Source organism: Elephas maximus, chromosome 20 (genome assembly GCF_024166365.1).
Source record: "Elephas maximus indicus isolate mEleMax1 chromosome 20, mEleMax1 primary haplotype, whole genome shotgun sequence".
NCBI lineage: Eukaryota > Metazoa > Chordata > Mammalia > Proboscidea > Elephantidae > Elephas > Elephas maximus.
The window spans coordinates 29,436,531-29,456,984 of NC_064838.1; the positions used below are offsets into that span (position 1 = coordinate 29,436,531).

General features: G+C 37.4%; 1 protein-coding gene across 1 annotated transcript in view; it reads left to right on the plus strand.

The window, feature by feature from the left end:
- ARL8B (ADP ribosylation factor like GTPase 8B) overlaps window positions 1-20,454 on the plus strand; it is a 38,499-nt gene extending 18,045 nt beyond the window's left edge. The window contains exons 2-7 of the mRNA XM_049861692.1: window positions 10,158-10,238; window positions 11,750-11,823; window positions 12,241-12,334; window positions 15,290-15,357; window positions 15,638-15,708; window positions 17,994-20,454. Of these exons, the coding sequence (XP_049717649.1) occupies window positions 10,158-10,238; window positions 11,750-11,823; window positions 12,241-12,334; window positions 15,290-15,357; window positions 15,638-15,708; window positions 17,994-18,043 (438 nt within the window). The 3' untranslated portion in view covers window positions 18,044-20,454. The remainder of the gene's footprint in view (window positions 1-10,157; window positions 10,239-11,749; window positions 11,824-12,240; window positions 12,335-15,289; window positions 15,358-15,637; window positions 15,709-17,993) is intronic.

Genomic DNA, 20,454 nt, shown 5'->3' on the forward strand with positions numbered 1-20,454 from the left:
CCAAGATTTAATGTATCCTAATTAATGAAAAAAAAAAAAATTTTATTTATTTATTTATTAATTAATGAAGGTGCCACAGTTTGCTTCCTCTGACAGGCAAAGTAGTGTTCCTAAACCTTTTCTTGCTCTACTACTGCTGTCAGGAATGCCTGGGCTGGTCTTTAAAGACAAACGAGTTGAGACTGCTTGTTTGTTTTATGATATAGCTGTGGGGCAGGGTTTTAATAGCTTTACTTACCTTCCAGATAGGAAGGAGCGCTGGTAACAGGTCATGCAGATGTTGTCATCTGGCGTGATTTGCTTTCGTTCTTGGTGTCGCCTTTAGAAGATTTTTCATTCTAACATTTAAGGGTTCTGAATAGCAGTAGGAGTAGGAGACAGTTTCTGGGTGACTTCTCAGTCATGACTCTGACATTTGTGTAATTTCAAATCTAAAGAACCACTAATAGACCTTAGAGTTGCAGTGAGTGGTGAAGTTTCTTTCCCTAGAATAGAATGTGGCAGACTCAGAATATTGTATAAAACGTTAGTCACCAGCTGGATTTCTTCATGGCCCAGAAACAGACGCGTATTTAGAAGAAAAATGCTGTCGAGTCAATTTTGATTCATAGCGACCCTGTAGGACAGAAAAGAACTGCCCCATAGTGTTGCCAGGGAACGGAATGGAAAGTAGTTAATGGATGTTGTTGGACCTTGGAATTCCAAATGAGTCAGTTCAATTCCTGCGGAGTGCCTTCTCTGCAAAGAAATTGGGGCAGTATGCGATGCAGGGCTCCCAGTGGCCTTCCTGGTCATGATTATTCAGAGGTACAACGGTCATCATGGTCACTCCTCTTTATACAAGATGTGATTAGCTTGTGTTTCCTGCTTTGGAGATTCTTTGTGGCAATTTTAAAATAATGATGACGTATCAGGAGCTAACCTTGGCTAAATTCCAACACAGATTAATCTTGTCTTTGATTCTCTATTTAGTGAATGTTGCATAGAATTTCCAGACTACTTAAAACTGAGCTGGGGATACGATCAGATGGGAGAAGACACCTGAGGGAAATAGCTGTACATGTAGAGATCTGATGTGTTGTATTCTGAAAATTCTATGCTAGAATAATGGTTCCTGGGGTACAAGGAAACACTGATGCGTTACCACCTAGTGGAGAGATTGGTACACTCCCACTCTCCCATCTCCCATCCACAAACATTTGGTTGAACACAGCTGACAGTCTAGACGTCAGCAAATGATATCTATCCCTTACACTGTCCCCCATCACACAAATCCATTTAGTTTATAGAATTTTGTTGTAGATTGTCATGAATATTCCAGTCACAGTGGTTTATCCCTGTTGCTTCATGTTACCATCTTAAATCACTACACTTGTTCAAGGGCAGGGTATCAACTTTTCTGAATATGTGAACTAGCTTTTGGTATTAAGGTAATGCTGGACTCATAATGGGTTGGAGAGTGTTCTCTTCTGTTTCTTAGAAGAGATTATGTAGAATTAGTGTTACTTCTTTTTTAAATGTTACAATTCACCAGTGAAACCGTATGGGTCTGGAGATGTTAAGAAGGTTTTCATTAGTAATTCCATTTGTTTAATAGATACAGGACTCTTCAAGTTATTATTTCTTTTTGAATGAGTTTTGATAGTGTTTAACTTTCAAGGAATTGACCCATTTCATCTGAGTTGTTGAATTTGTGTGTGTAGAATTCATAGTAGTCCCTTATTCCCTTTTTAATGTTGGTGGAATCTGTAATGATACTTTCTTTCATTCTTGGTATTGGTGATTTTTGTCTTTTCTTTTTTCCCTTGTCAGCTTATCAATTTTATTTATCTTTTCAGAGAACCACCTCTTGATATCATTGATTTATTTCTACCGTTTTTTCCATTTTAAATTTTATTGATTATTCTTGCTATTTTGCTTGTTTGTTTTGGTTATTGTCTGATTTCTTAAGGTGCAAATTTAAGTGGTTAATTTGAGATGCTTTTTTTTTCCAGTATAAACATTTGATTTTGTAAAATTTCTTCTAAACACTGCTTTAGTTGTAACCCACAGGTTTTGATCATGTTTTCTTTTTATTTTTGCTTAGCTCAAAGTATTTTCTGATTTCCTTCAAGAATTCCTTTTTGACCTGTGGATTATTTATAACCAAATATTTGGTTATTTCCAGATATCTTTGTTAATTATTTCTAATTTAATTCTGTCATGGTCAGAGAACATAGCTTTGTATGACTGGAATTTGTTTAAAAAATTTTTTAATTTGTTAAGTTTCGTTTTGTGGCTCAGGATATTGTTTACATGGATATAAACCATAATATTTGGAATATTTCATGTGTACTTGAAAAGAACATATTCTCTTCTTTTTGAGTGAAGTGTTCAATAAGGTCGATTAGATCAGTTGGTTCTTGGTGTCATTCAGCTCTGCAACCTTGCTTAGTCTGACTGCTTGTTATATCAGTTAACATGAGAGAAATGTTGAAAGTCTCTGTAGTTGTGAATTTATTTCACTTTTCAGTTACATCAATTTCTGATTTGTGTATTTTAAAGCTTCCTTGCTAGGTGCATGCACATTTATGTTATGTCATCTTGATGAATTGACTCATTTATCATTCTTTAATGTCCCTTTTTATCTGGTAATTTCCCTTGGTCTTAAGTCAACTTTGTTTGATGTATTAATATAGCTACTCCAGCTTTCTTTTGATTAGTGTTTGTATGATATATTTCTTTCCATCCTTTTATTTTTAACCTACCTCCATCATTATATTTAAAGTGGATTTCTTGCAGACAGCATATAGTTTGGTCTTTTTTTCCTTATAAGATTCATTCTGACAATCTCTGCCTTTAATTGGTATGGTTATACCATGTGCACTCAATAATCAATGTAATTATTATTAATTACAATGATAATTACGTAAAATATATGTAATTAACAATCAGTATAAGTATTGATATGTTTGAATTTAGTTCATCATTTGTTTGTTTCCTGTTCATCCCTTTTGGTTTTTTTGTTGTTGTTCCTCTCTTTCCTTTTTCCTGCTTTCTTTTCTGTTCTTGGACTGTTTTTAATATTCCTTTTAAATGTATCTATTTGGGGTTGTGACTATTTTCTTTCTGTGATTTCTTTAGTGATCTAGGGATTATATATATATATTCAACTTTTCCCAGTCTTCTTAGAATTAATATTTTATTCTTTTCTACTCTATCACTTTATATAGAATATAAAAACTTCATCACCATACAGGTTCCTTTACTTTCTCCCATCTATGTGGTAGTTCTCATCTCTCTGTAAAGTGAAAACCACATCAGACAGTTATAATTTTTGCTTCAAACCATCACACATATTTTAAAGTATTCAAGAGGAGAAGACTTTTGCTACGTTTACCCAGATATTTACCATTTGTGTTGCTTTCCCTTAATTCCTAAAGTTCTGTGTTTCCGTCTGGTATTATTTCTCTTATGCCTGAAGAACTCTTTTAGTATTTCTTTTACAGCAGGTGTGCTGGCTAAAAATTCTTTCAGTTTCCTTTGTCTGAGAATGTCTTTATCACCTTCATTCCTAAAGGATATTTTTGCTGGATTTAGAATTCTAGGTTGACAGTTCTTTTCTTTCAGCACTTTAGAAATGGAGTTTTGTTTCTGATGGGAAATTCAGTCATTAAAATAATTTCTCTCCTGTCTTTTTTCCACAATTTTTCTTTGTCTTTTAGTTTCAGCAGTTTAATTATGATGTATTTGGGTGTGAATTATTTGAGTGTATCCTGCTTAGGGTTTGTTGTGCTTTTTGAATGTTTATCTTTTGCCAGACTTTGAAAGTTTTCGGTCATTAAGTTCTTCAAGAATTTTTTCTGCACCACTCCTTTTCTTTTTCTTCTGGAACTTCTATGGCATGAAGGTTAGACCTGTTCTATATTGTCCACAGATCCTTGAGGTTCTGTTCATTTTTGCTTTCAAAAATGTTTTATTCCTTGTCTGTTGTTGAACTTAGATAATTTCTATTGATACTTTTCAAAATTCATTGGTTCTTTCCTCTGTGTTCTCCATTTGGCTTTTGAGCCCATCCAGTGAAGTTTGTTTATTTCTATATTGGGTTTTTCAGTTCTAAAATTTCAATTTGGTTCTATTTTGTGGATTTTATTTATTCGCTGAGACTTTCCATTCCATTCATTTCAAGGGTGTTCGCCCTTACTTCCTGGAGGATGGTTATAATAGCTAGTCTTGGATAATTCTAACATCTGTGCCATCTTGATGTTGGCAGTTATTGATTGTGTTTCCCTTGCTAGTTGTTGAGATTTTCTTTGTTCCTTATATACTGATTTATCTGGGGCACTTCGGACATTACAAAATACTAGGTTTTGTTTAAACCTATGTAGAATATTGATTTTTATTTTTGTCTTGCTTTAGACGGCAATTGACCAATTCGATTCAGACCACAAGATCCAACCTGCCCTCTGTGGGCTGTGGTTCTAATGTCGTTTCAGTTTTCATAACCTCTGTAGTGCTTGTCTTAGTCATTTAGTGCTGCTATAACAAAAATACCACAAGTGATGGGCCCTTGATGTTCACGAGAAGTATGTACATTCAGACACTTTTGTGGCTTCACAAGTTAGCAAATACTGTATTTGCTAGAGTCTCCAGTGCTAAGAGCTCTTTTGGGGCCCATTTTTACATTCTTACTGCCTCACCAGAGTTTCTAAATATCTAGGTAAGTAAAAAATAAAGCTGCACTGATATGTGGTTGCTGGGTGGTTGACTAGGCATGCTTACTAGCAACTCAATTTACAGGCAAGTAATCTGAATTTTTTTTTTCTTACAGCAGTTACTTGGATTTAATTTGAATTCAGGCAGTTCTTTGGATTTGGATTTAGTTAAAACCATTATTAGAGTGCTGTTAACAAAAGGTATAGTGCGAGTAGGAAATAGTAGGGACCTTTTGAATGAATTTTCTCCAGGAATAAAGGTTAGTAGGAATGAGAGTTTTCAGGCTTCTAATTGAAATTAGTGAGTTGGAGAATATTTTAATCCTCAAGAGTTGTCTTTGTAAAGGAGGTTGCTGCAAAGTAGCTATATTGGCATTAGCAGGCAGTAAGTATTAATTAGTTGTTTCAATCGAGTTGAATTGGAATGACCATTAGGCACTTAATTCGTAGATGGAAAGTTTCGTATACCATTAATGCTTTATAAAAATTTTTATCTAGAGAATTTTCATCTGTTGTATTCAGTTTTCATAGCCTAATGTCAGAGAAGATTCAATGAGTATTTCACTGTTTTAGTATTTCCATCCAAAAGGAACAATTAAAAAATTTACTACTGTTTAACCCCATTGCCATCGAGTCAATTCCGACTCACAGTGACCCTATAGGACAGAGTAGAACTGCCTCATAGGGTTTCCAAGGAGCAGCTGGTGGATTTGAACTGCCAACTTTTTGGTTAGCAGCTGAATGCTTAACCACTGCACCACCAGGGCTCCTTCTGCTGTGTAAGGTACTGTAAATAAAACCTACCAAAAGTTACTTAAAAAACTGTCCAAGTCTCTCTCATTCCCCACTCACCCACCCCCCGCTTCAACCTGATTGCTTACTTAAAATACGATAGACCTTTTTTTCTTTTCCCTAAACCAAAAACCTCTGGCAATTTAAACACTAAAACTTGGAGACTTGCCTTGCCGGACCCTTAGGTTTCAGAAGTGGTTCTCAGCCCAGAAGCGTATCAGGAGCACCCCTGACAACAGAGGCAATGCTTGAGTGGTTTGTGAGGAACAGTGCAGCAATTAAGAGTTAAATATTACATTTTGTGGGCTTGAATGGGTCTGTTTGCCTTACAGATGAAAGGAATACAGTATTTATCAAAGGACAACAGTTGGGGGCAAAAACGGTCTATGGTGGCTTTTGAGACTGACTGAGGAAAGAAGAAAAGCAGAGGGAAGGGAGCAGTAAACACTTAAGGTGATGGAGGAAGTGAGTAGCTATAGGAATTTAGGAGAAGCCAGCTATGAGGAGATAGGAGACCTTTGCAGGCTGAGTAGGAGGGTTGTTAGAGTTCTCTGTACTTGTATATATAATTGAATGTGACGTAGCTGGGACTGAAATTTAGATTTCCTGACTCATTTTCAGGTAACACAGTAGTTAGGTGATCTGCAGAAGCTGTCCTGTTTCCTGTGTAGATTTTAAAATTGTCTTTAGGGGCTTAAATGTCACCACTAAAGAGAGGCCTTCCTGGACACCCAGTTACCCTTTATTACCTCCTGTTTTATTTATTTTTTGATTATTGTAATTTGGATGAAGTTTTACAGCACAAACTAGCTTCTCATTTAACAGTTAGTACACAAGTTGTTTTGTAACATTGGTTACCAACTCCACAACATGTCAACACTGCCTTCTCAACCTTGGGTTCCCTATTACCAGCTTGCCTGTCCCCTCCTGCCTTCTAGCCCTTGCCCCTGGGCTGGTATGTCCCTTTAGTCTCGTTTTGTTTTATGGGCCTGTCTAATCTCTGGCTGAAGGGTGATCCTCAGGAGTCACTTCATTCCTAAGCTAAAAGGGTGACTGGGGACCCCACTGTCAGGGTTTCTCTAGTCTCTGTTAGGCCGATAAGTCTGGTCTTTTTTCGTGAGTTAAGTTCTCTTTTTACTCTTTTGATTAAGTCTTTTGCTGAGCATAAGTGTTTAGTTTTTAGAAGATCTCAGTTATCTAGCTTATCTTCAGGAGTTTGTGTTGTTATGGTTTGTAGCCTGTTAATGCCATGTATTAGGGCCTCTAGCATAGATCCTGTTTTTTCTTATATGATCTTTATAGTTTTTGGTTTTGTATTTAGGTCTTTGATCCATTTTGAATTAGTTTTTGTGTATGGTGTGAGGTATGGGTCCTGTTTCATTTTTTGGCAGATGGACATCCAGTTTTGCCAGCACCATTTGTTAAAAAGACTGTCTTTTTTCCATTTGATGGACTTTGGGCTGTTGTCAAAGATCAGGTGACCCTAGGTGGGTAGATTTACATCTGGGTTCTCAGTTCTCTTCCGTTGGTCAGCATATCTGTCGTTGTACCAGTACCAGGCTGTTTTTGACTACCATAACTGAACAGTAGAGGTTCTGAGGTCAGGTAGTGTGTGTGAGTCCTTCTACTTTCTTCTTCAATAGTGCTTTACTTATTTGGGGCCTCTTCTCTTTCCATGTAAAGTGAATGATTAATTTTTCCATCTCCTTAAAGAATGTTGTTGGTATTTGGATTGGGATTGCGTTGTATTTGTAGATTGCTTTGGGTAGAATTGTCATTTTCACAATTTTGAGTCTCCCTATCCATGAGCATGGTATGTTTTTCCATTTATGTAGATCTGTTTTGATTTCTTGCAGTAGTGTTTTGTTGTTTTCTTTGGATAGGTCTTTTACATCCCTGGTTAGATTTATTCCGAAGTACTTTATTTTTTTAGGGGCTACTATTTTTTATAATGTTATTGTTTTTCTGATTTTCTTTTTGTCCTTTATTGGCGTATAGGAATCCAACTGATTTTTGTGTGTTTATCTTGTATCTGGAAACCCTGGTGGCGTAGTGGTTAAGAGCTATAGTTGCTACCCAAAAGGTCGGCAGTTCGAATCCATCATGCGTTCCTTGGAAACCCTGTGGGGCAATTCTCCTATGTCCTTTAGGGTCACTATGAGTCGAAATCGACTCAGTGGCAACGGTTTTGGTTTTTTTTAATCTTGTATCTTGCTACTCTGCTGAATTTTTCTATTAGTTCCAGTAGTTTTCTCGTGGCGTCTTTTGGGTTTTGGGTATATAGTATTATATCATCTGCACTATTATCTCCTGTTTTAAACAGTATATATTTATCATGTGATATTTTCATGTTTGTTTCCTAGTTTTTCTCCTTTTCCTTTCTACGCCCCATCCTTACCCCAGCACACTAGAATGTCCTCTCCATGAGAGCAGTAAACTTGACGGTCTTATTAATTACTGTATGGCTAGCACCTAGACTAGTATTTGGAACATTGTTGTTAGGTGCCATCAAGTAGGTTCCAACAGTATCAGACAGTGTTCTGCTGCTATTTATAAGGTGTTCACTGGCTAATTCTTTTCAGAAGTAGACCAACATGTCCTTCTTCCTAGTCTGTCTTAGTCTGGAAGCTCAGCTGAAGTCCATCCACCATGGGTGACCCTTCGGGTATCTGAATACCAGTGGCATACCTTCCAGCATCACAGCAACATGCACACACCCATGGTATGACACACTGACAGATTCATGGGCAGGGGGGACAGACAGATACTGGTGCAACTGCCTAAAAAACAAGGAAGTTGGTTTGTGCCACATTTGAGGGTTGAAAGCCATTCTAATGAGGGGATGCTTCCCCGACAAGTGATTGTGTGAAACTTTTCTATCTTTTGGCTTTTATAAGACTCACAAGTATATTTACTATTTCTTTTGTGTTGCTGGGAAGGTAGTTTTACCGGCAGTTGGAAATATTCATGTGAATGAGTTATTTTTGGGGTAAAAGCAGTTTGTGAATCACTCCCTGGGCCACACAACCAATATGTCCCGCATGTGCGATGTACTTCATGGACGGTGGTACCAATATGGCCAACTAAATCAAACTGATAACAATGATATGCAGCAAGTGCAATGTTTATTTAGTATTTATGTGTATTTTTGGAAGGTTGAATAAGATATTTTATGGCTCAGGTGTAACCAGGAAGTGTGATATGCCATGGGACCGATACGTCCCATGTGTGTGATGTGTTTCATGGAACATAGGACCGACATGTCCCACTTGCATTTGGTACGCGGTTTTTTCAAATAATAAGATACTTCTAAGCGATTCAGCATCCATTCCATTAGTGGAAAACATGGCATCACCAAAAAATTCCCTCCCCCAAATAATAATAATTTATCCATGAAAGCGTTACGGAAGGACTGCCCACAGTGTTCAGAAATTGGGAGAAAATGATTATTATATGACCCTTGAAATTTTACTGTAGTGAAAGGTTATGAATATGTATTTTCTAGCTCCTTAAAAAAGATAGTGATGTCTTAAGTAGTGAAAGAATTAAGGATTAAGTACTTAGAAAGAAAAGAAGAAAATATGTTGAAGTGGTATAGTTTCTTCAAAAACTAAGAGAAACTTAGACTTGGAAGAACACACTGTATTTAATTCATTTTTACATCTTAGCAGTAAATATTAAAAATTGAAGTAGATTGTAAACTTCAAGAGGAAACCAAATTATTGTGCCAATTTTAAAGAGTTAACCAAGAAGCTTTTTCTTACACTACAACTATAAAACATGGTTTTTTTTTTTTTCTATGTAAGTTTGAGTTCTTTTAGAATATTGAAGGAGAGAACAACATAGCTGTGACTCACCTACTTGTTTTTAATTGCCAGAATTCCTTATGGTTGATGAGTGTATTCATGGTTTTTAATGTTATCGCACTTGGTAGTAGGGTCAATGGCACAGCTAATTTATCTTCCAATTCCAAATGTCTTTGATATAATGTAGAATAAGGTAGTATTTTATTACCTCTGTTTTTAAACATTTTCTCATTTTTTTTTAATTTAATAGATTTTACTTTTTAGAGCGGTTTTAGATTTAAAGAAAAATTAAGCAGAAAGTATGGAAAATATTTAATTTTAGTTGTATGACATCATGGTGAGAAATGAACAAGAGAACAGTTCATTACGTAAAAGGAACAACTTTTATAAGCCTTGTTAAAAGATAAGCTGGGAAAAGTTAGTGAATTTTAATGTTTATTGTCAGAATAATTTAAATCTTAAAAAAGGGAAAACCTTTTTTTCCGTTTTCCAAAGTTTTACTTCCGATTTTCTTCTGCTTTATGTTTGAAAATGTATGTTTAGGTGGGAGAATTTATAAACTTTCATATGTATTTGTAATAAACCAAGTTTCTTTTTTTTTCACTTAAGGAAATATGTGGAAAAATTGCCTTATTTTCAAAAACAGCATTTTACAATGAAAGAATATGTCTTTGTATAAACAAAATAATACCCTCTTCAAGAATTATGGCTGTAAGGAGTATTTTCTTAATGCAGATTGTTCCCACCACTCAAAAAATTACTTACTGAGGCGGGTTCAAATGGAATTTGATGCTAGAAGGTTATGCAAAGTTACATCCCTTTATAAATATTGATTAGTCTAATTCAGATGTTTTGTTTTGTTCAGTCAGGTCAGTTCAGTGAAGATATGATACCCACAGTGGGCTTCAACATGAGGAAAGTAACTAAAGGTAACGTCACAATAAAGGTACGTTAGCTACTTGCCATTTAAATTGATTAGCATAGACAGCTAAGAGTTTATCTGGTTTTTTTTTTTTTGGTTTTGTTTTTAACTTGAGTATTTGCAGTTCTCAACTAATGAATGGATATGTTGTCTGATAGATCAAAATGTATAAGGGTTGAAATGTAAGTGGCCCATAAAAAACTTAAGATAAAGGTTGGCAGAAGTAATGTTTTGGGTTTAGGTGTTTCTAAGAAATAAAAATCCCAACTTCAGGGTATTTGGAAGTGTGGTATTATATTATTTCGTGAGTAATATTTTATAGTAAATGGTAATTTATTATTTATAGTATTGGCAATTCAGTATTTATTAAATTTCTGACAGCAAATGCTATAACCCGCTTTTCCCCTTCTTTAGTACTAAGCTGTAAAATTAACACTATAATATAGGAAAAAATTAACTAGTTGTTAAAACACAATTTCCTTTTAGAATGAGCTTGATAGATTTAAAGTTTAAATAAAATCAAACCTGTTGCCGTTGAGTTGATTCCGACTCATAGCGACCCTATAGGACAGAGTAGAACTGCCCCATAGGGTTTCCGGAGAGCAGCTGGTGGATTTGAACCACTGACCTTTTGGTTAACAGCTGATCTCTTAACCACTAAGCCACCAGGGCTGCGAAGTTTAAATATGGACTATTTATTCGGAGCCATATTTTAGTTTTTTTTTTTTTTTTGGTTCAGTAGGTATTGGGGGTTTACTACTGTGTCTTGAGACTTTATGGCCATCTGCATAGTTCTCTTGTCTCACAGAAGCTATTCACTAAGCGCTTTCAGTAGCTGGTATGATGAAGCTCCTAGTTTATCCATGTATATGTCTCTTTATGCATGTTACTTGTGTGTATGGCTAATCTGGAAGCCTCTGGAAGGTAAATACCATGACTCAAGAGTTTTTATGTAGCCCAGTGTCCAGCATAGAGACCTACCGAGTAGGCATAATAATAATAATATTATGGGCAATCATTTCCATATGGATAAAATAATTTTATACAAGAAATACACCTAGCTAGGAATGTTGGCTATTTATTTACAAGACTACACATAAAAGATTGGGTATTAATATATAGCCCATCAAACTTTAAAAGATGGGAAATGAACTATTGTTTCCTGTCTTGGCATTCAATTTTGGATGATAAATGGTTTTGTGGATTTTAAAAGGGTTATCTTGAAGATAAATATTTTCAGTATTAGAAATGGATAGGTTAACAGGCAAAGAAAATACTGCACAAAAGCCATATCCCTGCTCAAGCAGAATTTTAGATCTAGGACAAATATATTACATACAGACTTCAATTTTAGAAGTGATTCTAAGAACTCCCAGATTAAGAGAGGCTCGTTTGCAGCTCAAGTCTGTCAGGAGCTCTTTGCCTATAGCGTTGTAGAAATGGGCATATCTGCCTGATCTTTGTCCTGCTACTTCCTCTTTCATTGTATGGTTTCAAATATTCTTTGTTAAGAATTCTCTTGTCTTGGTTTAAAGATCTGGGACATAGGCGGGCAACCTCGATTCCGGAGCATGTGGGAACGGTACTGCAGGGGAGTCAACGCCATTGTGTAAGTATCTTTTTAAAGTCAGTTTAGGGCTTCAAAGAAAAAGGTATTTTTAATACTTCCAAATGCAGTTTTTCTCCCAGGCTATAAAAATCTTTCTTAGATACTTTCTTAGTGTAATGCCATAACTTGGGATTTAAACTTTTGTAATCATAGAGTGAGAGCTTTATTTTTGTTTATGCAGCTAAGAGTTAAGGGATGTAGATGTTTTACTATCTATCATGTATTAGCCCCTAAGAGCAGTCTAGTTAAAAGTATTTATGGGTATTGAACTTTTCTTTATCCAGGACTTTATTTATTTTGATTAACAAGTCTAATAATGTAAATCTTAAGAAAATTAAAAAACTTATAATCTTAGTTGTGATTATCAAGGCATATGGAGAAGGCATATTTAGATCACTTAATTTTTTTTTTTTAAAGTTACATGATAGATGCTGCAGATCGTGAAAAGATAGAAGCCTCTCGAAATGAGCTACATAATCTTCTAGATAAACCACAGTTACAAGGAATTCCAGTAAGTATGGAATACTTGTTTTTGTTTTTTTTTACATTTGTGAATATACGAATTATGTTTGAAATCAGTAAAATGTCTTCTGTTTAAAAATTTAGAAGGCTTATATTTACTGAGTATCTTTCATAATACTAGGCATTGTGTTTTTTATTAATTTTTTTTTACCAACTATCTATTAAATTCAATCACGGGGGTACAATCCTGAAAAGAAGCGAAGAGAAACATATTTCCTGCCGTCATGGAGTTTACAGTTTAACGAGAAAGGCAGGTACAATGGCATCACTTGAATAACCCAGCTCTGGTAAGTGCTAAAAAGAAAAGAGCCACGGGACTCTGAGAGTTGTGTTAGGGGGAGATTTGATCTAGTTGAGGGGGAAGAAGGAAGGATTCCCAGAGGAAGTGATACTTGAGCTGAGATCTGAAGAATGTGTAGTGATTAAATGGGTGATGGTTGGCAGGGAAGAGAGTTCAGGCAAAGGCTCTTTGTTGTGAGGCAGCAAGGCACTGAGAGGAGGAGGTTGATCTCACTCCAGCGTAGCAGAGTGAGTAGAGTGTGGAGTGCTGTGCCGCTGGGGTGCTGGAGGAGGCCACCCTGCACAGGACTTTGTGGGAAGTCCTGGAAGTGTTTTAAATGGTTAGTTTGTGATTTGACTAGATCACTGATTACTGTTTAAGATTGAATTAAAGTGGTCAAGAAGGACTGTGGGGAGGACAGTTTAGGAACCTGCTGTAGTAGTCCTAGAAAAATACAGAACCTTGGATTAGGGTGGTAGGTAGACAAAATGAGGGGAAGGAAACAGATTGTGGAACTATTTAGGAGCATAGTCAGCCAGACTTGGCAATAGATTAGAGGAGGGGAGATAAATAAAGAATAATTTGTAGTTCCTCACTTATGCAGTTAGATGGAGGGATGATGCTGTTTGTTGAGCTGAGAAAGGCTAGAAAAAGACCAGGTTTTAGCCTCAAGATAAGCTGTTGAGTGTCAGATACTTGAAGTATATTATCTCAGTTGACCCTCACAACATTTTGAACTTGGTGGTGTTATCCTCCCCCCAGTAGTTATTTGCTCAGGTCACATGGTCATTAGTAAGTTGCACAGCCAGGTTTTGAATATGTCTGACTTCCAAGACTATACCTGCTCCTCACTTATCAACTATCTCCTTATCAAACATTTCTCATTTACCACAATAGTAAAAAATCTATTATCCAACTATTGTGCACATAACAAGGCGGTGGACATGATGGCAACTGCTGCGGAGCGTTCCCTTCCTAGAGGAGGGGATCTCCAGGCAGCCTGTGGGAAGCTGGGCCGTGCTGCCTGCCGCTCTCCACTCCCTCCTGCCAGTGGGGTGCTGTGTCCAGCTGCTGAGTGGAAGCGCAGGCAGCACCAAACTAGTGGACACCGGTTCTGGAGTCTCAGCTCCTATGTGGCCTGAGGCCACACAACTCAAAATTGCTGTGGAGTGATAAGGGAGAAGAAAAAGAGGCATCAGAGAGGGCGTTTGGAAGAAATGTCTGCAAGTTTAATGACATCCCAAAGTGAGCTGAACTGGCCCTGAAGCTTCCGCCTGGGTGGAGCTGGGTGCCTGACCAGGCTCCCCTGCACTCTCGCAGGAAGCCCTGAGCCAGGCCTGGAGGGCAGAGCAGGCTCCAGGATCCTGAATGCAGGGTTTGTAGGGGTGGAAGTGGAGCCCTGGAGGTGGGTATTGGAGGGAAGCTCTGACCCAGCACAGGAGGAAGGTGAAGTGGTTAAGCCATGGACCCTCCAGTGACATAGCTCAGTTTTACCAGCTTTGTCTCCTCCCAGCCTCCTTGTCTGCAGAGGAGTAGTCCATGGCTGGACTTGGTACGGGGCTGAGCGCATCAGTAAATCTGAGCTCTTATTATCATATGATCATATTTTCTAAATTTAAAAAAGCGGGACAAATTGATCTGAAAACAAACAAAAGAAAACCTTCCATTTTTCCATAATGCCAATTTTCACATAATGACCTGATCTTTGGAACCTAACTATGTCAATAAGTGAGGAATAGGTATATTCTTTTTCTTTTATATTAAAAACAAGCATCATATACCACAAATAAAAATCAGTCTTATTTTGGTGATCATCAAGGTTCTTAGTTGCAAACAGTAGGAAGCTGATTTAAGCAGAAAGGAATTCATTGAAAGAATATTTATTGGGTAGCTTGCAGAATCTCCGAGAAGGCTGCTTAACCAGGCTCAGACTCAGAAAATAGACTGGACCAAGGGAAGCTAAACAGCTGCCAGGATCACACCCAAATTCAAGCTCATAGGATAAATCTGGCGACCACATGCAGTTGCTGAGCACGAGACACAGTTGCTCCGGTTGGCGATGATCTAGCTGAGTCCTCTCCACTCTCAGAATGGCTTCTCTATCCCTGTTTTCTTTCTTTTTTCATCCCCCTCTCTGCATTTTTGCATCACCAGGCTGTTTATTCAAAATATTGGTGTTTGTACCTGATTGACTGATCCTAGATTACGTATCCATGCTCTAGCTAAAAGGAAAGCCGAGAAGGAAATTTTCTATAGACGCAAGTAACTTTATTGGGAGGCAGGTTTATAAGGTTCAGATTTCCTTAAATATAGGAAGAGGACTAAGATGCCAGCAACCACAAAGCCGACAGCGGATCACAAGTGACCATGATGTAGTATTAGAAACTCAGCCAGTTAGAGCTTGAGAACACGGAGCGACTTAAACAAGAGTGTGGAGAGGAGTAAGAGTCAGGGAAGGGAAGGCAAGCTGACCAAAGGTACTGAGATTCAGCTCTTGGCACACCAACTCTCTAGTTTTATTTAACGTCCTCTGAGAGCCCCCAGCATCCCTGGCTGTCCGTGCCTGTGCCCTTTATCTCTGTCTTTGGTGCAAAATAAGAGTCTGGGCTGTGTAGAATTGATTGACATTTCTGGTGTCTTTTGTTTGTTTGTTTGTTTTTAAAGGTGCTAGTACTTGGAAACAAAAGAGATCTTCCTAATGCCTTGGATGAGAAACAGCTAATTGAAAAAATGTACGTCTTAAGAATGAATGATGGCATTTTTAAAAGTTGGTTCTGAATAATACTGTTTTGTTATTTTAATTGTTCAACATCATTACATTATTCAGGAATAATTACAGTCATGCTTTTAGGTAGATAATGTTGGCCTATCTGAGAAGTGAATCCTTAGAATTTTAGTAGAGTGAAATAATTTCTTCAGTTTATTAGTAACAATAACTTAAGTAAAATTGAGCAGAGTGATCAATAGGACAACTGTTTTAAACATAGGCTTATTTTCTTCTGCTTCTTATAGGAATCTGTCTGCTATTCAGGATAGAGAAATTTGCTGCTATTCAATTTCTTGCAAAGAAAAGGATAATATAGGTAAGTAATGACTGGAGTTTTTGGAAGAAATGGATGTCATTGGAAGGGACGTCTAATGCTTCTTATTGTTTATTCCCATTTCTGTTTAAGTGACTTCCTTTATAGGGTACTGTTGCTTTTGCCTAAGGAAAAAGAGTAAACATTATACTTCTAACAACAAATACAGCATCACGAATCTGCTCCAAGCTATTTAAAGAAGTAAATGCAATAAAGCCATGAGGTTAAGCATTATGTGATACCAATTTATTGTACTAATCTTTGCAGAGCTAGTATCCAGCTGTGGTTTATAACAAAATGACATTTTTAAAATAGGACTTTACAAAAATTGGTCTACAGGCACTACAACAATTTTTCATTTATTGAACCAGTATATTACTGTAATATGTTAGTACTCTGTTGGAGATATTGCTACAAATACCTTTTATCTCTTCAGTGTCCTTAAAAAATAAGTCTGCTTGTCTTAACTTTAATCTCTTACTTAAATATAATTTAATAAACAAAAGTGTGTTGGAATAAAGTGCAATAAATAGTGTCAAAATAGTATGTTTAAAAAGGTATCCTGGTTCTTTTCCTTTAAGCTTCATCCAGTATGCATTGGTTCTTAACATGCTTGGCTTTTCTTAGAGCCAACTCCAGCCTGTATCCTCCCCTGCCTTGCCCCAGACATGCTTTAATGAGTTTGGAGTGTTGATAGTTGTTTTGGCTGATCCTGGGCTACCTTTAAAGACCACTCAAAGTCACCTAAGCGCTAGTATGTTGCTGATGGGCACTAATTTTCATCTAGTAAATGAATAAGTGACTTGGTACCTTTTAGTTTATTTGAGAACAGAGGGTTAAAGCACTTATGGTTACCTAGATTTTATTTAAAAAAAAAAAAAATTTTTTTTTTTTTTTTTACGTTTAGGGGAAACTCTTGGTAAATGTTAAAATTTGCCTCCAAGAGAACATTTATTTACTTGAACAGTGGTTCTTGGTAGGAGATCTTTTTTCCTCAGGGACATTTTTAGATGTTTGGAGACATTTTCGGGTGCCCTAATGAGGGGAGCAATGCTGATATCTATGGGCAGAGGTCAGAGATGCTGCCAAACCTCCCACAGCCCCCATAGCAGAGACTATGCAGCCCAAAATGTCAGTAGCACCAAGACTTAGAAACCCTGTTCTATGCCAACCATAATTTTTAGTACATTGTGGTATTCGGCTAATCCATTACCCCCTTGTATTTTCTCTAGTATTTTCTAAAATAGAAGGAAAAATCAAAGTTTTGAGGGGAGAAAGAGTCCTCGGTAATTTTAGCATCTTAACAAAACTAACCGATACTTACTGAAAAAAATCTCGTGAGCTAATTTATGAAGAAGATGCAGTTGAGCTGGTGAGAACTGCTTTTGTTAGACCTCACTAGTCACCAGGATCCATCCAGCCCCAGTTCTGTAGTTTAGAACTCCTGGTTCACTTAAAGTGTTATCAAGGCCACGGAAACTGATCCACACTGACTAGATTGAAAACAAGTAGATTATAAATCAGAATGCCCAATTTATTTGGAGCAAGAAATACAAACTAACTGCCAAGTGGATTAGACTTCTTAGGTAATCAGGTCACAAATGGGGTGGGAGTGGAAGGCCCCTTTGGCATCTGGTGGTAAAGGCTGTTGATGCTGCTGAACATCTTACAGTACCTGGGACAGTCCTCCATGTAAAGAATTACCCAGCCCCAAACGTCAGTAGAGCAAGGTTGAGAAGCCTTGTTTTGACTTAGCAATTCATGACAGCCCCTTCCTCATCCTTGTGCTTTAGCCCCATCGTTTCTCTTACAGTTCATCCCAAGTTCCACATTGTTCGATGCCTTTCTGTGTTCTTTGCTTTTGCTGTTTCTTTTACCTGGAATTCTGTGGGGCTGCTTCTGTCTACCAGACTAAAAGTTCTCAAGTGTTGAGGGGGGTTCTCTCATATCTTTGCATCCCTCGTACCTCAGGTATAAAACCTGATCTTATAGGCAGTCAGAATGCTTCTGAATGAATAAAAGATGATACAAAATATCCTGTACACCTTTTAACTTTTAAATCAGGAGACCCTCAGTCTCTTAAAGGTCTTCTGACCATCCTCTGAAGCTTGAGTGGTGTTGCACAGCAGTGCAGAAGCAGGTGGGCAGAGGATGGACGGCAGGCCCCTCGCTGGCGGCAGCATGCACCTGGACATGAGCTGCATTTTCTAACATTGTTTGATGTTTAGTTTCTTAACCGTGGTTTCTTAACGCTTTGACTTTTTTCCCCCCTCTTCCCCTATCTTTAGATATCACACTTCAGTGGCTTATTCAACATTCAAAATCTAGAAGAAGCTGAAGCACCTTCTGAAGTCTTCCAGTCCATCTTGGCTATAATCCTAGAATTATTGTCCGTTCCTCTGAAGTACTTCCCAGAATACGGTCCTTCCTAAACCCAAGAAATTGCCTTTTTCAGAGTTTATTTCTCATGTGCACTGCTGAAGATGTGTATCCCTAACCCTTCATAAAGAATCAGCTAGAGTTGTCATGATAAGTCAGCACACACACAAAAAGGCTTCCTACACATAATTGTTTTCAGTGGTGTGTAGAGCTTTTTTAAAACACACTTTTGACCATCTTAAATCAAGAAAATTGCATATTTCTGTTCTGGTCTTTCTGGGCCAGATTTTTATATTGATTTTCAGTAAAAGTCTGTCTGTGATATTTAATTGTAGAGTCAGATAGCTTAATACTGACTTGAGACAGCATGAAGTTTCTAGTGCCACACACAGTATTTAGAAAACCTTTCAGCCTGATTCGTGTGGGATATAAACATAACGTCTATCTTATCTCACAAATGCATGTGACATGTTAATTACACTGTAGAAATTAAAAACTGGTCTGCAAAGAGGGAGCGGAGGCATCATATCGACGTTGTTATTGGTTCTTAAAACACTGGTGAGGTCTTAACCTGGTGATTGTTAAAAACATTGTGCTTTCTGAGAGTTCTTCATCACCAGAGAGCAGTTGGGGTGGGGAGGGGCTGAGGCATGCTCTTCTGAATCTGTCTAGATCATTACTTCTGTTTTTTTTTCCTGGTTCAACACACTTTTATAAGGGGTTGGGAATTGAAGATTTTCTCAGAAGCTTTCATGAATTTAGAGCATTCCAGCCAATGTAATAAAACCTGTTGAGACTGTCAAACTTTGTTCAAACACCTATTCGTTGTTTCTGTCTCTAGTCATTCAGTCAGTGCTGCTACATGGCACTCTCGCTCCTGACTTTTTATATCCAGTCACGAAGTTGACTTTGAGCACAAATGACACTTATAAACAAACACAAATTCGTATTTTTCTCTCTTACTGATGCAAGGTTTGGCACTGTTTTGTTGGGTGCCATCTTGGTTATTGTGACAACTCTAGACCTGCCTGCTTTATTTAATGTAATCACGCGCAATGTCTACAGGTTGTTTAATAATCAGCCACACAGAGAATTGAGGAACTGATGCTGTTTGTTTGCTTCTGTGATACGGAGATGTATAAAAACTTAAAACGAACATGTTTCGTAGCTTAGTGATCTCCATATACATAAAGGGACAAATGAATACTGGTTCACTTGTACATTGTTATCCACCTAGACCACTGTAGTTGACAAACCTTACGCGTTGCCTCACACTGTGTGTGATTTTTGTTTCTTTTGCTAAGCAGCACTTATATGTAGACGATGCATTCATTTGCAAACGTGTTGAGCACTCAAAGTGTAGTCAACAGTAAGTCCCCCCCCCCGCCCCCCCAGGTAATACCAGTTTTAATTTATAGACTGCCATGGCCTTAAAAATATTCTGTACAAAATACCGCACTGTGTTGCACAGACACTACTTGTTTTTCTCCAGTCACATTTTCAGGAGGAGAATCTGGGCTTTTAAAATTCTGTTCTTACTCTTTGAAGCATGTTGCTTACTTCCCTGGTGGGATGAATAGTTCTGTAAATGAAGGGTTATTTAAACTTGGTACTGTAGGTCAACACCATCAGTGGTCACTGTGAACCATTACAAAGAATGTGGCGACTTGCTCGTGCTACAAGGAGAATTCGGAATTAGAATGTGTGACTCTGTGGGGACCGCATAGGTTTGCTGATTGACCTATAGCCAAACCTTAGAGTGTTTGTGTGTCTTTTCATTGCTTTCAGCATTTCAAGATATCCAAACACTATTACCAACATTTTCCTGTGTGTTAACCTCTGCATGTGAAAACTTAACAGTTACTGAACTTTGTAAATACGTGGGTTTTTTTTTTTTTTTTTTTTGGTGGATGCATTTTTTGTCTGTTTACTGCTCTTCTCAGCTTTATTCAATAAACTTGCATTTTGAGGGTTGTACTGGCAATTTTAACTTAAAATGTGCATCATGATGGAAGGCGCTGTCTTTATTGGAAGGGGATGGAAAGACAAAGTTACCATGAGGAGGGTCCGTAGACCATGTGCTAGAAAGACATCAGCTCAGCCCTCTTAAGATTGGGGTCTGTGGGCTAATTAAAATAGAAATAAACTTTTAAAAATATCCACAAAATAAATACTGTGTTTTTTTTTGGGGGGGGGTGCTACTGCTATAAACTGTCATGATACACCAAATTTATGACTTTAAGTGGGAAGAGCTACTAAAGCATTTTATAATCCAGCTGTTTTAAAAATCAAAACCCTACTAATAAACTGAATTTTAAGACATGCCTAAGACTTCAGTTGGTTTTCTGACAATGGCAGGTTTCTAGAGTA